At 30.6% G+C, this 18,909-nt stretch overlaps 2 protein-coding genes across 5 annotated transcripts in view; one reads left to right on the forward strand and one right to left on the reverse strand.

Moving 5' to 3' along the window:
* The window catches only part of LOC117175107 (ubiA prenyltransferase domain-containing protein 1 homolog), a 7,699-nt gene extending 6,387 nt beyond the window's left edge, over positions 1–1,312 (reverse strand). The window contains exons 1-2 of the mRNA XM_033364659.1: positions 1,135–1,312; positions 914–1,043 (exon numbers count right to left, since the gene is read on the reverse strand). The gene's annotated coding sequence lies outside the window, so the exon portion shown is untranslated. The remainder of the gene's footprint in view (positions 1–913; positions 1,044–1,134) is intronic.
* Positions 1,313–4,752: 3,440 nt separating this feature from the next.
* The window catches only part of LOC117175685 (transcriptional activator protein Pur-beta), a 55,379-nt gene continuing 41,222 nt past the window's right edge, over positions 4,753–18,909 (forward strand). For 2 of the 4 annotated variants that reach the window (XM_033365415.1, XM_033365417.1), the window contains exons 1-2: positions 13,155–13,326; positions 17,949–18,302. In XM_033365415.1, the coding sequence (XP_033221306.1) occupies positions 18,188–18,302 (115 nt within the window). In that variant the 5' untranslated portion in view covers positions 13,155–13,326; positions 17,949–18,187. Of the gene's footprint in view, positions 5,001–8,894; positions 8,946–13,154; positions 13,327–17,948; positions 18,303–18,909 lie in introns of those variants that run through there. The other 2 variants (XM_033365418.1, XM_033365419.1) reach the window with 2 other exon arrangements.

Consider the following 18,909-nt stretch of genomic DNA (forward strand, 5'->3'; position numbering starts at 1 on the left):
CCCTCCCATATGATTGTTAAACGACTTTAGTCTAATTGCAAATCTTGATATTTCAGAAAAAAACAGTAACTTTCTAGCACAATTCTAAGAGAATTAAACAATTTTATTTCTAAAATATCATCAATTAATTAATTGAATTAATTAAATTATCTCAATTTGAGTGATAATTTTTAAAGAAGTTAGAATGTAAAAAAAATATATATATAATAATAAATAATAATAAATTTTGTGAATAGTTATATTTGTGAAAAGTTGACACAGTTCAAAATTTTTGAAAAAAACACGACTTTCTACCTTTTCTTTAAAAGAAAATGGTTTAAACAATACTTAGAAATTTAAAAGATATCTTTTCAATTATGGGTTTTTTTGGGGGACCAAAACAGGCTCATGTGGGTTGCACCCAAAAATTGACAAAAAAGTATTTTTTTTATTGGAAATGTGTTTTCAACTTTATGGGATAGGCCGAAACCCTAAATATCAATTTTGTTTTTTTAAACAACGTGTTATTATGTTTTGGATTCGAACAAATATGTTAGTTTAGCACATGGAAATTCTCAAACAAAATTTTTGGACCAACCTAATAAAAAACTGTTCGTATAAAACTGATTCTCTCAAATGAGCTTAAAATTTCACTTTCAATCTGGTCCTCAAAGACTGATAAAACACAAAAACTATCCTCAATCAGTAGATAATTGCTAACCGAAAATATGGAAATGAAAATAACAGCATTTTTCAAAATATATATCATAATATGACACCAAAACTTTCACAATCGATCTTCTCTGATAAGGATTGTCAATATTTTCCACCAAGAAAAATGTCAATTTTCAGAAAACACTTTAAGAAAAACTCGAGGCTTTTCTAAAAACCACTCGACCTTTAAGTATAAAATAGAAATATTTGAAATATTTACCTGAATTTTTTTTTCATGGAAAACAGAGGTTAGGTTAACATAAGCTCCACGTTTCTCCGACAAGGGCTGTATTTCCTGAAGACATAGTGATCTTTGGACATCAACATTTGTGAGTGTCGGCGACTGAAGACTTGATAAACATTAAGAGAATAATATTAAAACAAATTATACAGCTGTTTACTCAAATACATAATTGGTGACGTGCAGTGACGTGTTTTAACCTCTTTTTTTTCTAATAAGCTTGTTTTCTGATTCAGGCGTTAGAGCGCTGTCGATCACAAGTACCTGGTGCCCGCGAATTTTCAAATTAACAAATTGTTTCAGTATTTTCAGAATTTTATCTTCTAACATATATAAACGTATATGCACAATAATTTAAGAACAATTGTTTGAAGAGTCCACGCGAAATTTTAAAAAGAAACGTTAAGTTTTGCAACATGAGAAACGTCTTTTCTTTGGCTTTGATGCGCACGTTACTAGCGTACCTATCATAAGGTTCAAGAACTAAAAAATGGCATTTTCACTACAACCGTTGGCTAACTTCACTTCGTTAAACGCTGAGGGAAAAACAATGGACCAAATGCATGGAACAAATTTTTATTTTTGTTTTATCCTTGTAATTAATAATAATTATAATCATTTTCTTATGTCCTTAAATAGTTATTAACTAATACAAACTATTTTTCAAATACTTATATGCAAAAATGGACCAAATCCCATGCATTTGGTCCACTGTTTCCCCTTAGCAATAAACGAAGTGAAGTTAGCTGGTAACTGAAGTTACTTTTTACGATTGAAACAAAAATTACGTGTCCTATCAAAAACTTATGGGTGATAAATTTCCAGCTCTTTTTCAGGTGTACAATTTTTGCCTTTTTCTTTCGTAGCTTGTGTCGTTTGTCCAAAATTTGTAATATTGTGTTTTACGAATGGGACAAAAAATACGTGTCCTATAAAAAAGTGGTTTTATCAAATTTGTAGATCTTTTTTAGGTGCACAATTTTTGGTCATTCATCTTTTTTGTATCTTGCATAGTTTACAGCAAAATGAAATTTTTTATTTTTCATTATTTCTTGCGTATTTCAAATTTTAATTTTCAAGTTTTGTAAAGAAAATTGGAAAACTTGTCATGAAAAATCTTGTAGGGTTTTTACAAAGAAAAAAATCCTTATCCTTGCGTTTTTATATAGTGCGTTGCTTGATCCATAGTGTTTATTATTATTATTATCTTTTTTTATTTTATAAATGCTATAAGTCTGATCATTTTTTTTATAAAAAAAAAGCGTGCCAAAACACATATTATACATGTTTCATGTGCAGAATACTACAGAATGCGTAAACACAGGGTCTAATTTATCATAAAATTCAACTGTTTGTCTCTAAAAACCTTTTTTCTGTGTAAAATTAAAGAATTACTGGTTTTACCGCGAGTACCAGTGATTACCGGTAATTACTGGTATTGCAAAGTATTACCGCGGTCCAGTCGATTATATTATTTACTTGAATACCTTTTGAAAAATAAAGATTAATATCCGGAAGAATGATAAAAAATCATGTTTTTTCCATGATATTAAAAATATATAGTTGTGCCCCATGCAAATCGCATTATTGTTTGGCCCTCAGCGTGCAGACATCTTGACAGCTGACGTCACAATGTGAAATACCTAATCAGTATTCAGTCATCAGTAATCAATGCCGTCAGTACTCCACGCAATCAAAGATATTATACGAAATTAAGTTATCATGTATTTATGTAAAAATACCTAATGAGATTATGCTAACCGAGATTAGGGACCAATCAATACCTACCATGAAATTAAGTTATTTCAAGTCGTCACATCAGCTGGCAAGATTTCTGTATCCTAATTAAGGCTAAGCAATAATACCAATCCCATGGGATAAAACTTAATTTTTTCAATAGCTTGGGAAAAAAAATTATTTTTCACATTAAGGCCATGTGATGAGTGGGTCACGTGACCAGATCCCTACCTTATCGACACTTTTATCCCCCCCCTCTGTTTGAGAAAAAAGAATGTGATGAGCGAAAAAAAAAGAACAAGAGCGATTATCAAAATGATAAGAATTATGAATAGCGTGAATAGCGCGCAAAAATTTCAAACATCAAATTAAAGAGATTTCCTCTAGCTTAATTTAAAAATAAATACATCGCACTCTCGCGTTCAGTCACCCTGTCCTCACCCTTCTCAGTTTCTCAGGAGAGCAGAGCGAGAGCGGTTGCGACATTATAAATAAATAAATAAATAAATATATATATATATATATATTCCAATTAGAAACGAGTCAGGCGGCCCTCGCTGTTTACGCTTCTATCCTCCGAACCCACTCCAAGGCTATTTGAAGGCAACCCCCGAAACTTGACTGAAAGCGAGAGTTTGATGTAATTAATAATAATTTTTCTATACAATAAGGAATCAGAATTTCCAATAGAAAAAGGTATAAGAGATCAAATTACTTTGCAAATAATTTGAAATTAAAACTGTAATATACTATTTCGCATAAATATTAAAAAATTAAATTGTTAGGACTTCAATGATTTATTTTTATCAGTTATTCAAAAATTACTTAAGGCTATGTGACGAGTGGGTTTGTTATCAGATTCCTACCTTACCGTCACTTTTTTATTTCCCAAATTATTTTCACACGAAGCGCCACATTGAGTTGAAAATTTGGGATAATGAATAAAAAGCACTAATCACATTTCATTAAGGCTCTACTCAGCGGTACTAACCCCCAAGGAGTATAAACTTCTTCGGAGGGGTAAAGATTTCCTACTATGGTGGGAGGGTGGATCGAGAATATCTTAAATATTACTCCAGTAAATCATTGTCATTTTACAAATTTTTGACAACTTTTAATATTTTTAAAACATTAGGCTTGCTTGATGATAAGTTAGATAAATTTGTATTGGATTTCTAAAAAACTGTTTAGGCAAAATTTATTAATCAATCTGTTTCTACGATATATTTGTTGTAATCGACAAAATTAATCAGGATACGTTCTTACATCACTTATAGTTGCCAATTTGAAAACAATGATTATTTATTCAACTCTGATCTACTTTTTCTCCAAATGGAATTTTTGGTACCCGTTTTATTTACGCTGGCATACAGCAAAGGGATATATTACCAGCATTCTTTTTTATACTTTAAAAAATTCAAAGAAACTCACGAAATGGTACTCCCATATGTAATATTCGTGAACCTGTTTATAAATATAAATTTAATCGTGCGAATTATGGATTTTTGCACGTTCTGTTTTATTTCACTTTCTTTACTCAGTTATTTTCTCTTATTTTTCTAGCATTTTTAGTTAATTTATTTACACAATATATTTCCCAATTTTCGGGGACCCCTCCACCCCCCTCAAAACAGTTCGTAGCTTGCCGACCTACATCCGAGGGGTTGGCGCCCCTGTTCATTCGCATCTGATTTTTTATTTTCCAACAGTATTTAATTAAATAACGAACACGTTACAAAAAATGTATCGATTTTATTATTTAATTGAATAGCTTTAGAAAAATAAAAAATAAAATCCCACTACACTTATGGTAAAAAACTTATTTTTCTCCAAGATATTATAAAAATAAAGTTTCGTCACGTGCATTTGGTATTATTGTTTGGCCCTCGTCGTGCAGACATCTTGAATATCCCCCACCTAACCTAAAATACCTAATCATCTTTTTAAAATTCAAAAATCGCGCCAAAATGGAGCTTCGATACATCGTAAAAAATTCGACTGACCAACCACCGCCTCCTCCTCCTCGTCACCCTCCATCAAGGCAATCAAATTTCTAACCTCACCTTGCGCTCAAATTGTGTGTGTTGCGTGCGTGTGTGTGCAAGTTCGCGAGGTGGTCCGCGCGGGGTCGGAACTGGCGGAACAGCGAAAGGAGTGGAAAGGAGAGTGAAGCAGTGAAGTGCAGTGAAGTGAAAAAAAATTTGCGATTGGTCGGGTTGTGCCGTCGGGTGTCAGTGTCGGAGCTATTTTCTAAAAAAGACCACCGTCTTCGCCTTCCTGGATAGACGGGAAATGTCGGACCGAGAGAGCCTTGACGATCAGTCACAAAGTAAGTCCCCAGTGTCCAGGCTATTCCCAGTTCATTATTCGCAGAGGGAAAAGCTTTTGCCTCCAAGTGATTAAAGTTTTGTGCCTTCTCTGACGCGGGCTGAAAAAAAATCGCATTAACCTCACAGCTCCCAGGATCCAAGATGGCTGCCGTTCCGACGTTGCCATCTTCGCACTGCCGGACCCTTTTTTGCAAATTGGGGGTTTCGACAATAGTTCAGATCTGAATAATCGTGAAGCTGTTCAAAGGGATATATTTTGCCACTCGTCCCATCTTGCACGAATCAAATAACTACCTTATTCCACACGATCAGAAGTCGCGAGAAAATACTTCGATTTTTGCAAAATTCATGGAAGAGATTTTTTTGACGAGAGGATGGATCCTTTCTCTTATTTCTATAGTTTCCATCTCGGAACAAGCATGCCCTTGGACGTGTTTATTCTTGTATTTTCCCCCACGAGCGTTTACAGCGGAGGTTCTATCTCGTTCCAAATACACGTGCCATGAAGGCGGAATTATTATTATCACTGCTGATTAGTTTTAAACTTAGTCGGTCTGCATCTGTTTTGAGTACTGAAAGAATAAAAAAAGCTGGGTTTAACAAATGTTTCCATTTTGCCGGGAAGATGGTTAAGCTTGATAATTTAGTTGTGTTAAAATGCTTTGGCATTACCAGGAAAATGACAAAACTTGATCATTCAGAGGAATTAATTTGTGTTTTAAAAAATGTTGCCGGGAAGATTTCCTAAGTTTATAATTCATAGGCAGAAGTAACAAGGTTTCTGTAGGTGAATCTACAGTAGAATCATTTCGTACAAGTTGCTTGAAGCAGCGTTTTTGCATAAATAATGTTGAATTTAGAAGATTTTGGGTTCAGTTCTAGCTTCCACCCCTGAAATGACAGTGGAACAATTCCGTAAAGGATAGGCAAGGCGAGTTTTTGGAGCACTGTCGCCAGGTGGATTCAGGTTTGACAATTTTGATGGATTTTGGTGACTTTGGATTTCTCGCAGTGTTTTTGGAAGTGTAGTGACTCGGGTTTCTGTTTTACTGGAAGTGTTTGGTATTTTTCTGTAAGTAGCTCGATCAGGAAATATTTAATTAATATTTTGCAAAAATCATAGGAGACAGTGTTGCCAAGTGGAGGGAATTTAAATCAAGGGAAGGAAAACGGGGTTGCTATGCAACGAGATTGAAGACTTTAGAGCTGCAAATCAGATTTTAGGTTAGGTTTTTTTTTTAGCGATTTACGTCAGAAGGAAAGCAAATGGTGCAGAGCTGTTATCTTGATAAGAGAATTAGGGGGGTTGATTAACAATTGCTTAAATCAAGGTTCCTGCAAACTGCTGAAAATGACCGACAACTGAAGCTTGATTTAAATTTTTCTGTTAAAACATATTTTTTATTGATGGCTTTCGAAATTCTTCATTTCTAGGCTCTAGAAAAACATTCTTATATACATTATGTTATATTAAAATAGTTATAAACAGCCTTGGAGTGGAAAATTAGGTTGATTTTTTAAGCTAAATTTCCTGGTTTCCCATCTAGTTTTCTTTTCAAGTATCGAAAATGGACTTCAAAGTTTATTTAAAGTTTTATGCTGTAGTTTATAAATGATCAAAATGCCTACTTATTTATCGCAGGTTTTATCGTTTTTCCCTTGTTCGATTGAATTTTTTTGTGGTATCAACTGTTTTTTATTGGAAGTAAAAATATTTTTTGATTGAAGTATCAACTGTTGTATTTTCGGCTGAAAATTCATGTTTATTAGTTGAAGATTAAGCTATTAATGTGAAAAATTATTTATTTAATTAAAAATTTATGTATTTGATTGAAACTTTGTGTTTTTTGGTATAAAATTAAATTATTTTAGTAGAAAATTTAACAATATGATTAAAAGTCGAATTACTTTGTTAAGAATTCATTTTTTGTTGAAAATACGTCTTTTTGCGAAAATTGAATATTTTTTTTTAAATTAAACTATTCCATTTTTGACTGCAAATTTTTATTTTTTGTTTTGAGTTTTTTTAGTTTAAATTTCCGCTATTTATTTTTTAATTTATTCTTTTGATTGACAATTCGTGTTTTTTGGCTAAAAAAATACAATTATTCTAGTAGAAAATTTAACTACTTGTGTTAAAGTCGAACTGCTTTGTTAAATTTTATTCATTTAGATACAACTCCATCGTTTTTGTTGAAAGTGGTACTACTTTTTTAAAAATTAATCTTTTTTATTGCAAATTCATCTTTTTTGTTGAAAATAATTTTTCTGTTTGAAATTTAATTTTTATCACTGGAAACTGAACTGTTCCATTTTTTGACTAAAAAATTATCTTTTTTCGTTGAATATTAACTTTTTTGATGATTATTCATATCTTCAGGATAAAAATTCAACTATTTGATGTCAACTATCACATTTTTTTCGTGATAATATTCGTTGTATTTTTTGGTTGAAATCAACTGTTTTTTAAAAATTAAAATCTTTTTTGGTCAAAATATCAACTATTGGATTTTTGGCTAATAATTTATCATTTCTGGTTAAAAATTCAACTATTTTGATAAAAATGCGTTTTTTCTGTTGAAAATTAAATTGTTATCACTCAATATTTAATTGTTCCATTTTTGACATAAAAAAAAAATTTTTTTCCGTAAAAATTAAGTATTTGGTGTCAAATATTACATTTGTTTTGAGATTTAATTTCTTTTTTTTTTAAATTTCAACTACTTGGTTGAAAATTGAAGTGCTCTGTTAAAAATTTGTCTTTTTTTGGTTGAAATCAACTGCTTTTTTTCGTATAAAAATCTTTTTTCGTTAAATTATCAACTATTGCATTTTTGGCTGAAACCCGATCTTATTTAGCTGAAATTTGAGCTATTTTGTTGAAAATATGTTTTTTTATTTGCAAATTCATTTTTATCACTGAACATTTAAATATTCCTTTTTATACTAAAAATTTTTATTTTTTGGCTGAAAATTAACTTTTTTGACGAATAGTCCTTTATTTTAAGTGTCAAAAATTTAATTTTTTGTTGATTTCATATTTTCTGTTTAAAAATTGAACTATACTGTTAAAAATCCGCGTTTTTTTCTGTAAAATTAACTTTTTTCTGAAAATCAATATTTTTTAGTAGAAAATTCTTCAATGTTGGTAGAGATTTTATCGGTTTTAGTTAAAAATGCAATTTTTTGTTTGATCATAATCTATTTTGGTTGCTGAGCTGTTGAAGATTTGTCATTTAAGTTGAAAATCCATCTTTTTGATGGAAAGTGAATCTCCTCAGTTAAAAATTCATCTATTTGCTTGATAATGTAACTATGTATTTGTTTGAAAATGCAATATGTTTACTTGACCTACATTTATTACATTCTCATTCCTGAGAATGTAATGTAATCGTCCAAATTTTCAATCTCTGGTTTTTAACGGATCTTTACGTTTCGGCACTCACAGAATCCAAAAAATCATAAAATTTCATCGGTGTCTGTCTGTCTGTATGTATGGTTACCTGAATGTCGTAGCCACGCTAACTTTTGCAGGATTTGTCCAATCGAGTCCGCATTTGATACACTTCTGAAGGTCCCCAAAATAAAGGCTAAGTGAAAAATCACCTTACTTTCCAACCAAAGAAAATTCATTCCACTGTAGAAAATATTGAACGACACCCTGTTTAGATATCGACTCAAAAGAGCAGAAACCTCGAAATCCGATTTTCACTAAATATTTATGCTTAATATTGTTGTAATGCAAATATTTTCTGTACTAGATACTTTGTTTAGACTCAGATAAGTAATCTATATTGGTTCGGTTTTAATCTTGAGGTTTAATTTAAACGAATCTAAAAACGTAGCATAGTAAATCTAATTTTATACTAAGATATGAATTGTTTATTTTTCAGAATATGGAAATCCAGGAGGCATGGATGCCGGAGGTGCTGACTTTGACTCTGGTAAGAAATTTAGAAGTAAATTTGTCTGGCAACGTACGGTGATCAATTTTTTCAGGAGAAATCTACGAATCTTCCATCTTTCTGGAATATGATTAAAAATTTCAGTATTTAGAAACAAATTTTCTCACAAGATTTAATTCACAATGAAAAACATATTTTCTGTGCAATGTTGCATTTTTTTAGGAATGATATTTCCTTTAGAGTTGTTCTAAATACATTTAGAAAGTTGGAGGGGGCCATATTTAGAATAGGGGTTCTACTTTGCAGTCAAATTTAAAGATATTCTATTTATTCTCCCTTTTGAAATTCATATCACACGTCTGAACAATAACGGACTCAATTGTGCTGCCGCCACTCTTATAACCTCCAACTTTAAAATTTACACGGGTTGATTATTTTCAAGATAAAAAAGAGAAACTGAGAAAAAAGATAAGGGCAAAGAGAAAAAGATAATTTAAGATTGGGAACTCTACTACCGAGTTACAAACATTCTGTAAAAACCAGTTCTGGTTTTGTTTAAAAATAAAAGCAATTTATTTATATATTTTTAATTTGAGCTTTAAACAAAAGAAAAAGGTTTCATGATTTTTTTAAGTGGCAGCCACTACATTCAAAAGTATTCCAAAAACGTAAGCCTACCTTTTTATCATTTATGAAACATTTGGGATTTGTTAGAATTTAAGGATTAAATTTGGCGTTATTAAAAATTAAAGTGCCTTACATTTTTTCAAGTTTTAACTATTTTAAAGTCGAAAACGTCCTAAATCGAACAATTTTATATTGGATGATTACAAAATAAAAAAATTCTGATATGCTTTTAAAGAAAATGAAATTCATGGAAGATAAAATTGAAAAAGAAAATGATGATATTTCCTTCACCGCTACTGCTGTGTTGATTCAGAAGATTATATATATCTATGATTGAAGAAGAAAATGATAAAAAGTAAACAAACCGATTTCTTCTGTTGTAAATAAAAATAGGAAACAATATTTGAATATTGTTTATGATGTACGTAAATTCAGTGTTGCATAATTCATAATTGATGATGCATCCACCAACTTTGAAGGTTAATATATCAATATAAAGTTTGCTGAAAAACTGTAATTTGTTTGAACTTTTGTTTAAACAAAAACCTGATGAAACTGACATAAGTTCTGAGGGTCTTAACAACTATAAATCTTTTTTCTTTTAAGCTAAAGATGATTTACAGCGCTTTGAAGACATTTTAAAAGATGTTACAAGTTTCAAAATAATTTACGGGATTTGTAAGGATTTTACAGGAGTGACGTGATTTTCATAGGATCACTGATTGATACTTTTAAATGGTTTCAAAAGCTTTTAGAGTATTATAAAAGATTTCAAAGGATTTTAAAAGATTGACGAGTCTTTGAGGAATTTTTACAGGATCTTAAAGATCTTTAAGCTTTTAGGGTATTTTAAGAGATTCGAAAGGATTTCACGCGATTTTATGTATTGTTTATCATACTTCAGAAATAATTAATATCTCAATATAATTTTTAAAAATTGCATGCATTATTTTAAATTTCTTAAATTAGTCCACGGCCTGTTATTATTATTAAATTGTAAGATTCAGAAATTGGTAAATCTTTGAAATTCCTAACGAAAACATGTCACGACATTTGGAAAAAGAATTTTTTATTTTTTCTAGTAACTTCCCGATCGTAGTCTGGATTGTATTAAATTATTAGTTTTAGGATAAACAAATTTAAAATTCATAAACGTTAAAAAAATTAATGTGGAACGGACTCCAAATCTGCCCCCAACACTTGAAAAATAAACTAGCAGACTTTTGACACACTAACAAATTTTCGAGTGTATTTTGTGTAAGTTTTTTATGTTTTGTTGGATGATTTGTGGAGGATGATTTGCTAGGAGGATGAAGCTTTTTTGGCAATCTTTGGACATCGAATAAAATAACTTTCTGTAAAAATATTTGAGACTTTTGAGTGAATAGGTTTGTTAATTTTTTCTAGTATTGGGGGATGATTTGTTGTGTGTGGTATATTATTTAAGGGGATACAACTTTTTTGGCAATACAGAAAAATTGTATTGTAAAATTTGTCCCAAAGTTTTCATATCGCTGGTTTAAGAGTAACATTTTGTACTTCGGGACAGCTTAAGCTTTTAAGAAGAAGCTAATTTGATGCTTCCTTTTTAATTTCTAATATTAGGAAAGTTATGATAAGAAAATGTTGCTGGTGTAACGGAAAAGGCTTCCTAAAAAATGAGTTTAAATTAATAAAATACTTGATAGATATTTTATTTTGAATTATATGAATGCATTTATACTTGTGGACCAAAAAGTGCCATGTACTTTAATATTTATATTAATTTTTTTTTAAATTGTTGGTGTAACGAAATCAGAAATTTAAATGCGTGAGGTTTGCAATTTCTGTTAATATTTATCGATAATTTGAAGTTCGATAATTCGAAGAATATTATGCGCTCCGCCGTGACGATAATCTCATTAACTTGAAGTACGTCTGTGAGTAATTACCATACTTTGAAAAATTCATGTTTATAACCTAGATGATTGCATGTGACCTTTTGTCACTGTAGAAAGAAGAGCAAACATCGTGTTACTGTTAGGATCTACGCTAATATGTCTGATAAAGTAAAACTAAAGTTATTGGTAATAGGAAAATCGAAGAATCTACTATGTTTCAAGGGAGTCAAGTATTTACCAGTGCTCTACCAGAACAATACAAAATCTTGGGTGGACAGTTTAATGTATAAAGACTGGCTTCATAAAATCGATTGCAAATTCCAAAGAGACAATCGAAAAGTTCTTCATTTGTGGATACTTGACCGGCTCATCCGAAAGTCTTGATGCAAATACTAAAAGTCGTAAAAGTGGTTTAATTACTACCGAAGTCACTGCACAACTGCAACGAATGGATCAATGAATTGTCAAGAACCATAAAGTTAATTACGGAGAGAGAGCCATAAGAAGATTGCTCGAGACTTCGGAGGAGGAAAGGGGATGTCATTTTCGGTTTAAACAAAACTTGGACTGATGTGACAAGAAGAGGACGAACATTCTGCGGATGATGGTATTTCTGAAGGGTGGACTGATCTATAGAGGAGATTAAGATTCGCAGATTTAAACTTTAAAGATTTTCTTGATGTGGACACTAATTTAATAATTGCTGCATAACCTACTGACAGTGAGATATTGGGTAATCTAAACGAACGAGAACCTTTGAAATCTGATGATAATGATACTGAGGATCAGGATGAAACACCACCAATGAAATTCAGTAATGTTGTAGTTGGTATAGCAATTTCTCCTAGGTTTGTTTCTGAACAAAGTCATGTACCAGAAAGTACCCTGGTGAAAGTTTCGGATAGGAATTCATTTCGAGCCAATCAGAATTATTCCAAATTCAATCAGAATCAACCAGGACTGATCTAACCCGAATATTCAATCCGACTGATTAATTTTCAAGGGTTTTTTTAACAACCGAGATTGAAAATTTTGTTCGGATTGATTCACATTGTCTCGGATAAAGATATCAGAATAGTACTGATTGGCTCGGAATTAATTCCTATCCAAATGTTTCACCAGGGTATCTTTGCTACTTTAGGACTTGATTGAAAACTACTGTGGGGGAAAAAGTTGCGTCAGAATAAAATTACTATATTAATATCAAGCATTCGTTCAATTATAAATAAACATTTTTTTTACGTTCAGTTAGGCTTTTTTGGGAATTACTATTTTTGATCTCCGAAGTGAGTCCGAGCCGTGGTACTTACATCCTGAATTAGAGACATAGAGACACCCACCCACAGTAAAATATAGTCAGCTGGCCGTGACGTCAGAAATAATAGACGGTGTGGGGTTAGGTCACGTGGTTTCTTTGTGACATGTGGCGCGCGCGTTTCTTTGAATCTTGGAGCTGGTACCAGTCTGTGATTGGTCTTCCTGCGCCACCATGATGCGCACATTCTTGCAGCATGACGGCGGGCTCCATGAATGACCGGTACGTCACCGGCACCGATTTCACATTGACGACACGTATGTACGTAAACGTATGTAAGTACGTTCTGCCCGTCGTCCGGGTCGACTCAGCGTGTGCCTTTTCCTCTCTTCGTCACACTCTGCGTACCCGCGAAACGAATCGCGATGTGTCATCGCCGCCGCACTTACACTTCAATCCGAGTGACTTCCATCAGAGTTGACTTCAGTTGGCCGAGTATCGCGGACCTCGGGAGACTTTATGAGTACCTTGTGCCTTGAATCCGGATATTAGGGACAAATTTTGCTTTGTTGGGATTCAATTTTGTGGATTGGTGGAAGGGCGAAGTGATGTTGGATTTTCTTTTAAGTGCAGTTAGTTGGTGAATATTTATATAGTGGTTAGTTGAATTTGTGGATATTAGATAGTGGATCTTGTTAGGTAGTGGTTGGTGGAATTTTAATTAAGAATAGAGAATCGATTGTGAATGAAAGATCATTGTACGACCTGCCAATGTCCACGTGATTCCCGGTCTGACATGAGTCACAAGAGTCGAATGAAATTCCGATCTACTTGCTGGCATGTCTTCAACTCACTGCACTATAGATATTATTTGATACTTGTTTAAAGCTATAACACTATTTTGCTACTGTTTCGAAAAAAATGACACAGAAGACTATTTTCAAATAAAAGAGACAAATTTTCAAACAAGGCAAATTTGTCAGTCAATAAAGACAAAATAAATTCATAAAAAATGTGAAATTCTCAAACTAAACACATGAGCTTTTAACAAAAGAGCTAAATGTTTAATCTAAAAGTTGAATGATCAACCAAATATTTACATTTTCAACCAAAAATATGAATTCTCAACAAAACAAGACGGGGAATTTGATTAAAGAATTATCATATCGACCTTGAGGCAGAGAATTTTCTGAAATATTTATAATTCTTAGTTCGGACAGGTGATTTCCATAAATAATTAGTATTTATCATGGAATGGGCATTTTGGAAAATAATTTCAATTCTGATTTAGAAGAATTTTCGAAAAATTCCCTATTCCAAATCAGAAATATTTGAATTATTTCAAAATTAATCGAACATTTAAATATTTTGAAGTCTTTTAAACTGTCCGGAAAAGATTAACCATTGACCGGCCCAAATTGGAAAATATGAAATTTCATTAAATGCCCAGAGCCTATTGAGAATACACGGAGAGGAATATGAATGGAAAGTTTAGAAAATTATTTATCTTCAGTTCTCACGGAAAACTTGAGAGATTGAAAAATTTTCACATTGAAATCGAAAATCAGAATAAATTAATATTGAATTGAAGAGTCGCACCAAGAAACTCTGTTTCTACTGATAATTGATATCTTGCATTGAGGAGTCACACCAAGAACGCCTGTTTCTACTGATAATTTGATATCCTGTCTGAAATGTACGTTCCTTTTCCACTAGTAAAACTTCGTCCTAATTTTATGCGCATTTTTGTATTAAAGGAATGAGACAAATTTGAACAGTTATTTTTTTTACAAATAAATAAGAATATGAAATTGGCATATTTTATATAACTTATAAATAAGTACAAAAATCAGGCATATTTTTGGTCTAAATTTAATCGCGATATAATTTTTATGATATATAAAATTTTTTGCATAACGATTTAGAAAAATAAAAATTATGCCAAGTAGAAATCCGGATGAATAAAAAATGTAGTAAATTGTTTTGTGGTCATATGAATTATGGTTAAATAAATACGGCAAATGAAATTTGGGGAATATTCATGCACCTTCATCTCAAATTTGAGGGCCAATAAATTCAAATTTCTCATAATTTTATCATTGTTGTAAATTTTTATTATAAAGAAGTATTAATTCCTTTATTCAAAATCCCTCGAGAATATCGTTGGTTTAATGGATGCATGTCTTCATTGGCAGGTCATTCTGAAAATAGATGATTTTTTATTTTTTCAATTTTTCTTTGTATGAGTCTGAGGTTCGGGATTTTTATAAATCGCATGAAATTTTTGTTGATTTTGATGTCAAAAGTTTCCAAAAAAAGTTTCATCCATGCAACGCACGTGGAATCCAATCTTGATCTACCCCAAATATTTAGAAGTTGGTTGCGTGAAATTCTGCTTTTATCAGCGAAAAAATTTCGACTTTTTAGATTAGTGTTTCCGAATTTTGTAAATTTTGGGGTTTAATTTGAAAATGGTTTCAAATTAGGGTGTTGTAAAATAAACCAGTGTAATTTTTGGATAATGTACCCCATCATCGAAGATTTTACGCATAATTATTTTGATATTTTGAGGTCCAAAAATAACGAATTTTCAATTAAATACATATATTTTTTTTACAAAATAGGTGAATTTTCAAACAAGAGAATTTTAATAGCAGAAAAGTCGAATTTTTAACAAAATACATACATTTTTAACAAAACAGTTGAATTTTCTACCAAAAAGACGAATTTTTAACTAAATGTTTTGAAAAATAGATGTGATCTTAGTCTAAATTTTATTTGATTAATTTTTAGTTTATTAGTTTTTCGTTCATGAGGATTTTGAAATAAATAGTTGCATTTATCACATAAAAAATGAATTTTTAAGAAAAAAAATAGAGTAGTTGATTTTTTATTGAGGAGATTTAATTTTCAATGAAATTTTTTTTTTTTTCTACAAAACGGTTTAATTTTGTAACAAGAATATACACGAAACCACTAGAAGTTTCAACACAATAGGTAAATTTTCAGTCAAAATAAATAATTAATTCGTAACAAAATATTTCAAGTTTCAACCAAGTAGTTGAATCTTCAACCTAAAAAGATGCATTTTCAACGAAAAATGTCATTGTTGATATTTCAACAAAGACGAATTTTTAACAAAATACTTTAATCTTTAACTAAACCAATTTATTTTTCAACCAAACAGTTAAATAAAAAAATTATTTTCTAGCAAACAAGGCGAATTTTTAACAAAACACATCATATTTAAGCCAATTAGTTAAATTTTCTACAAAATTGTTAAATTTTTAAGTTAAAAATTTTAATTTTTAATCAAAAAGTTACTATTAATCCAATCACTTGAAGTCTCAACAAAATAGTTGAATTTTTAGTTTAAACAAATAATTTTTAACAAAAAAACGAATTTTAAACTAAAATTATGAATCCTCAACAACAAAATTTAATTTGTAACAAACTATTTCAATTTTCTACCTAGTAGTTGATGTTTTCACAAGAAAGGTTTCAATTTAGAATAAAAAATAGTTTGATTTAACCAAGAGAGACGAATTTTCAACAAAATACTTGAATCCCCAACTAAAACAACTTATTTTTCAAGCAAACAGTAGGATTAAAAAATGATTTTTTAGCAACAAAGATGATTTTTTAACAAAATACATCAATTTTCAGCCAAATAGTTGAATTTTCTACCAAATTGATCAATTTTTAAGATGAAAATTTTAATTTTTAACCAAAAAGTTAATCCAATAACTTGAAGTTTCAACAAAATAGTTGAATTTTCAGCGTAAGCAAATAATTTTTAACAAGAAAAAAACAACCATTTTCAACTAAAATTATGAATATTTAACAAAAAAATATAATTTTCAACAAAATATTTCAATTTTCAGCCAAGTAGTTGATACTTTAACCAGAAAGGTTTCAATTTAGAATAAAAAGTAGGTGGATTTAACCAACAAAGGCGAATTTTCAACAAAATACATCCTCAATTAAAACAGATTAATTTTCAACCAAACATTTGGATTAAAAAAAAGAATGTATATATATTTTTTTCTAGCAACAAAAGGTGAATTTTTAACCAAATAAATCTATTTTCAGCTAAATAGATAAATTTTCTACGAAATTGTTAAATTTTTAAGTTGAAAATCTGAATTTTCAACCAAACAGTTGCATTTTAAACAAACAAAAATTTATTTTGTAGCAGTAGAGGCTAATTTTCTACCAAATTGTTTAATCTTCAATTCGAAAATGTAAAGTTGCAACGAAATAGTTGAATTTTCACTTAACAAGTTTGTCAGACGGGTAAGAAACAAAAGTGCAAGACAATTGTCGAATTGTTGAAGAGAGAGAAAGAGGTGGGGTGGTTTTCGTACTTATTTTGATAGAATAGATAGTGATTTCATAGAGAAGAGGAGTTTGAACAAGATAAACGGGAATTTATATTGACAGAGATAAAAAAAGCTGATTTGAATAGATAACGTGTAGGATCAGATGGAGAAGAGGGTATTGAAAAAGAGGGCGAGAATCAATCTCGCTCCAGCTACCTGCGTACGGTTCCCCCACTACGATGCTTTCCCCTCACTCAGCTGAACTGTAGCCGCTGATCCTGTTCATCGAGAGTCCTTTGTACCTGATGAAGACCAAAAATCGGTATATGACATTTTTTTTTAGTTTAGTACTTGGCAATTCACAAATATAATTTTTGAAATCTGCGAATTATAACGATTCCAGCGATAAAATAAGTTAATAAGTTAAGTTTTGATTTGAATAATATATTCTGAAACATTGTCCATAAAAGTTTACAAAAACTTGGAACATTTATTCTTTAATTTTCAACTTTTTAAGTCAAATAACATATCGTTGGATAAAATATAATTAGCAGATTTCGAATAATATATTTGTGAATCACCAATTGCTAAATTAAAAAAATGTTATATACCAGTTGGGCTGAGTGAGGAGAAGCTGAGTAGTGGGGGAACCGTACTTAGGTAGCTGGGGCAGAATTTTGCTCTATTTCTTTCTGTTTTAAAAATTCAAAATGATTTAAAAAGATAGGATCTCTATCATTTTTCTTCAAGCAGGGCACACGAGGGTTAAACTTTTTTTTTAAATTATGCAAAAATATGATTTTTTTTGTTCACCAAATGGAAGAAGTTCAGAGAGATGAATCTTTTTTTTTTGAAAACATTCCGACTAAAAAAAATGCGTACGTTTTTTTATCAACGTTGCGAGCTTCAGACTCATTGTTTTGTTTCTCTTTCACTTGAGATTCAAATGTTTCTTTAGCAGTAAGAAGAAGCCGCCTTACATTGAAATAAAAAATCACACTCACCTAACCTAGACAGGATTTTCCGTTTAAATCAGTACGAATTAGATTAAAATAAAAAATAAAACTGTAGAGAATTCTAGGAGGGGTTATGAAATATTGTGACGTGTTTTTCCCATTCGTGGACTTTCCGTGAAGTTGATAGTGGCGGCGAGATCCGGAGTGTTATTCATGTCACTCCGTCATTTAGTGCGTCGACATGGGAGAACTTATTAAACCGATTCCTGTTAAATTTATTGAGAAAGTGCAGCAGAAAACATTGACCAACGGTTGGGGAGACACCATGGACAAGATACAATACTGGAAGCCTGAAGGTACTCGAAAATTTCCGGTTTTTCTCAAATTGTGGGCATATTGCCCCCAATGTTTGAATCCACAAAAAATAAATGCATTTTTTTGTTTAGTTGAAAAAAGTGATATTGAGAGATATTTATTTAATTCCTGGAACCTTCCAAAATATTTTCAGGAATAATATGATTTATTATCATTTAAAAACTTATAAATATCTCTTAACCTTATTCAGATATAAAAAAAATTTTGTAATCTCGGAAAATTGGAAATTTGTGATTTAAAATCTTCTACATTCTTTTTAAATTAAAAGAAAATAATTTTAAGTGTTTTAAAATCTTTTTAAATAATTTTCAAAAATTAATTTTTAAAATAAAAAATGTATCTAATTTTTGCTTAGGGTCTTAAACAAAATATTTTCTTAAAACTTTTCAAAGGCCTTACAAATATTTAAAATTAATTACAAAATCTTACAAAAATCTACAATTTGCTTAATATTTTTTTTTAGAAATATTAAACAATTTTTAAATATTTTCCAAACTTCGAAATATCTTAAAATAACTTAAAATTTGCCTACAATGTTTTTAAATCTAACAAATTATTTCTAATACATAAAATAATAATTTCTACTGA

This window comes from Belonocnema kinseyi, chromosome 6, assembly GCF_010883055.1.
Source record: "Belonocnema kinseyi isolate 2016_QV_RU_SX_M_011 chromosome 6, B_treatae_v1, whole genome shotgun sequence".
NCBI lineage: Eukaryota > Metazoa > Arthropoda > Insecta > Hymenoptera > Cynipidae > Belonocnema > Belonocnema kinseyi.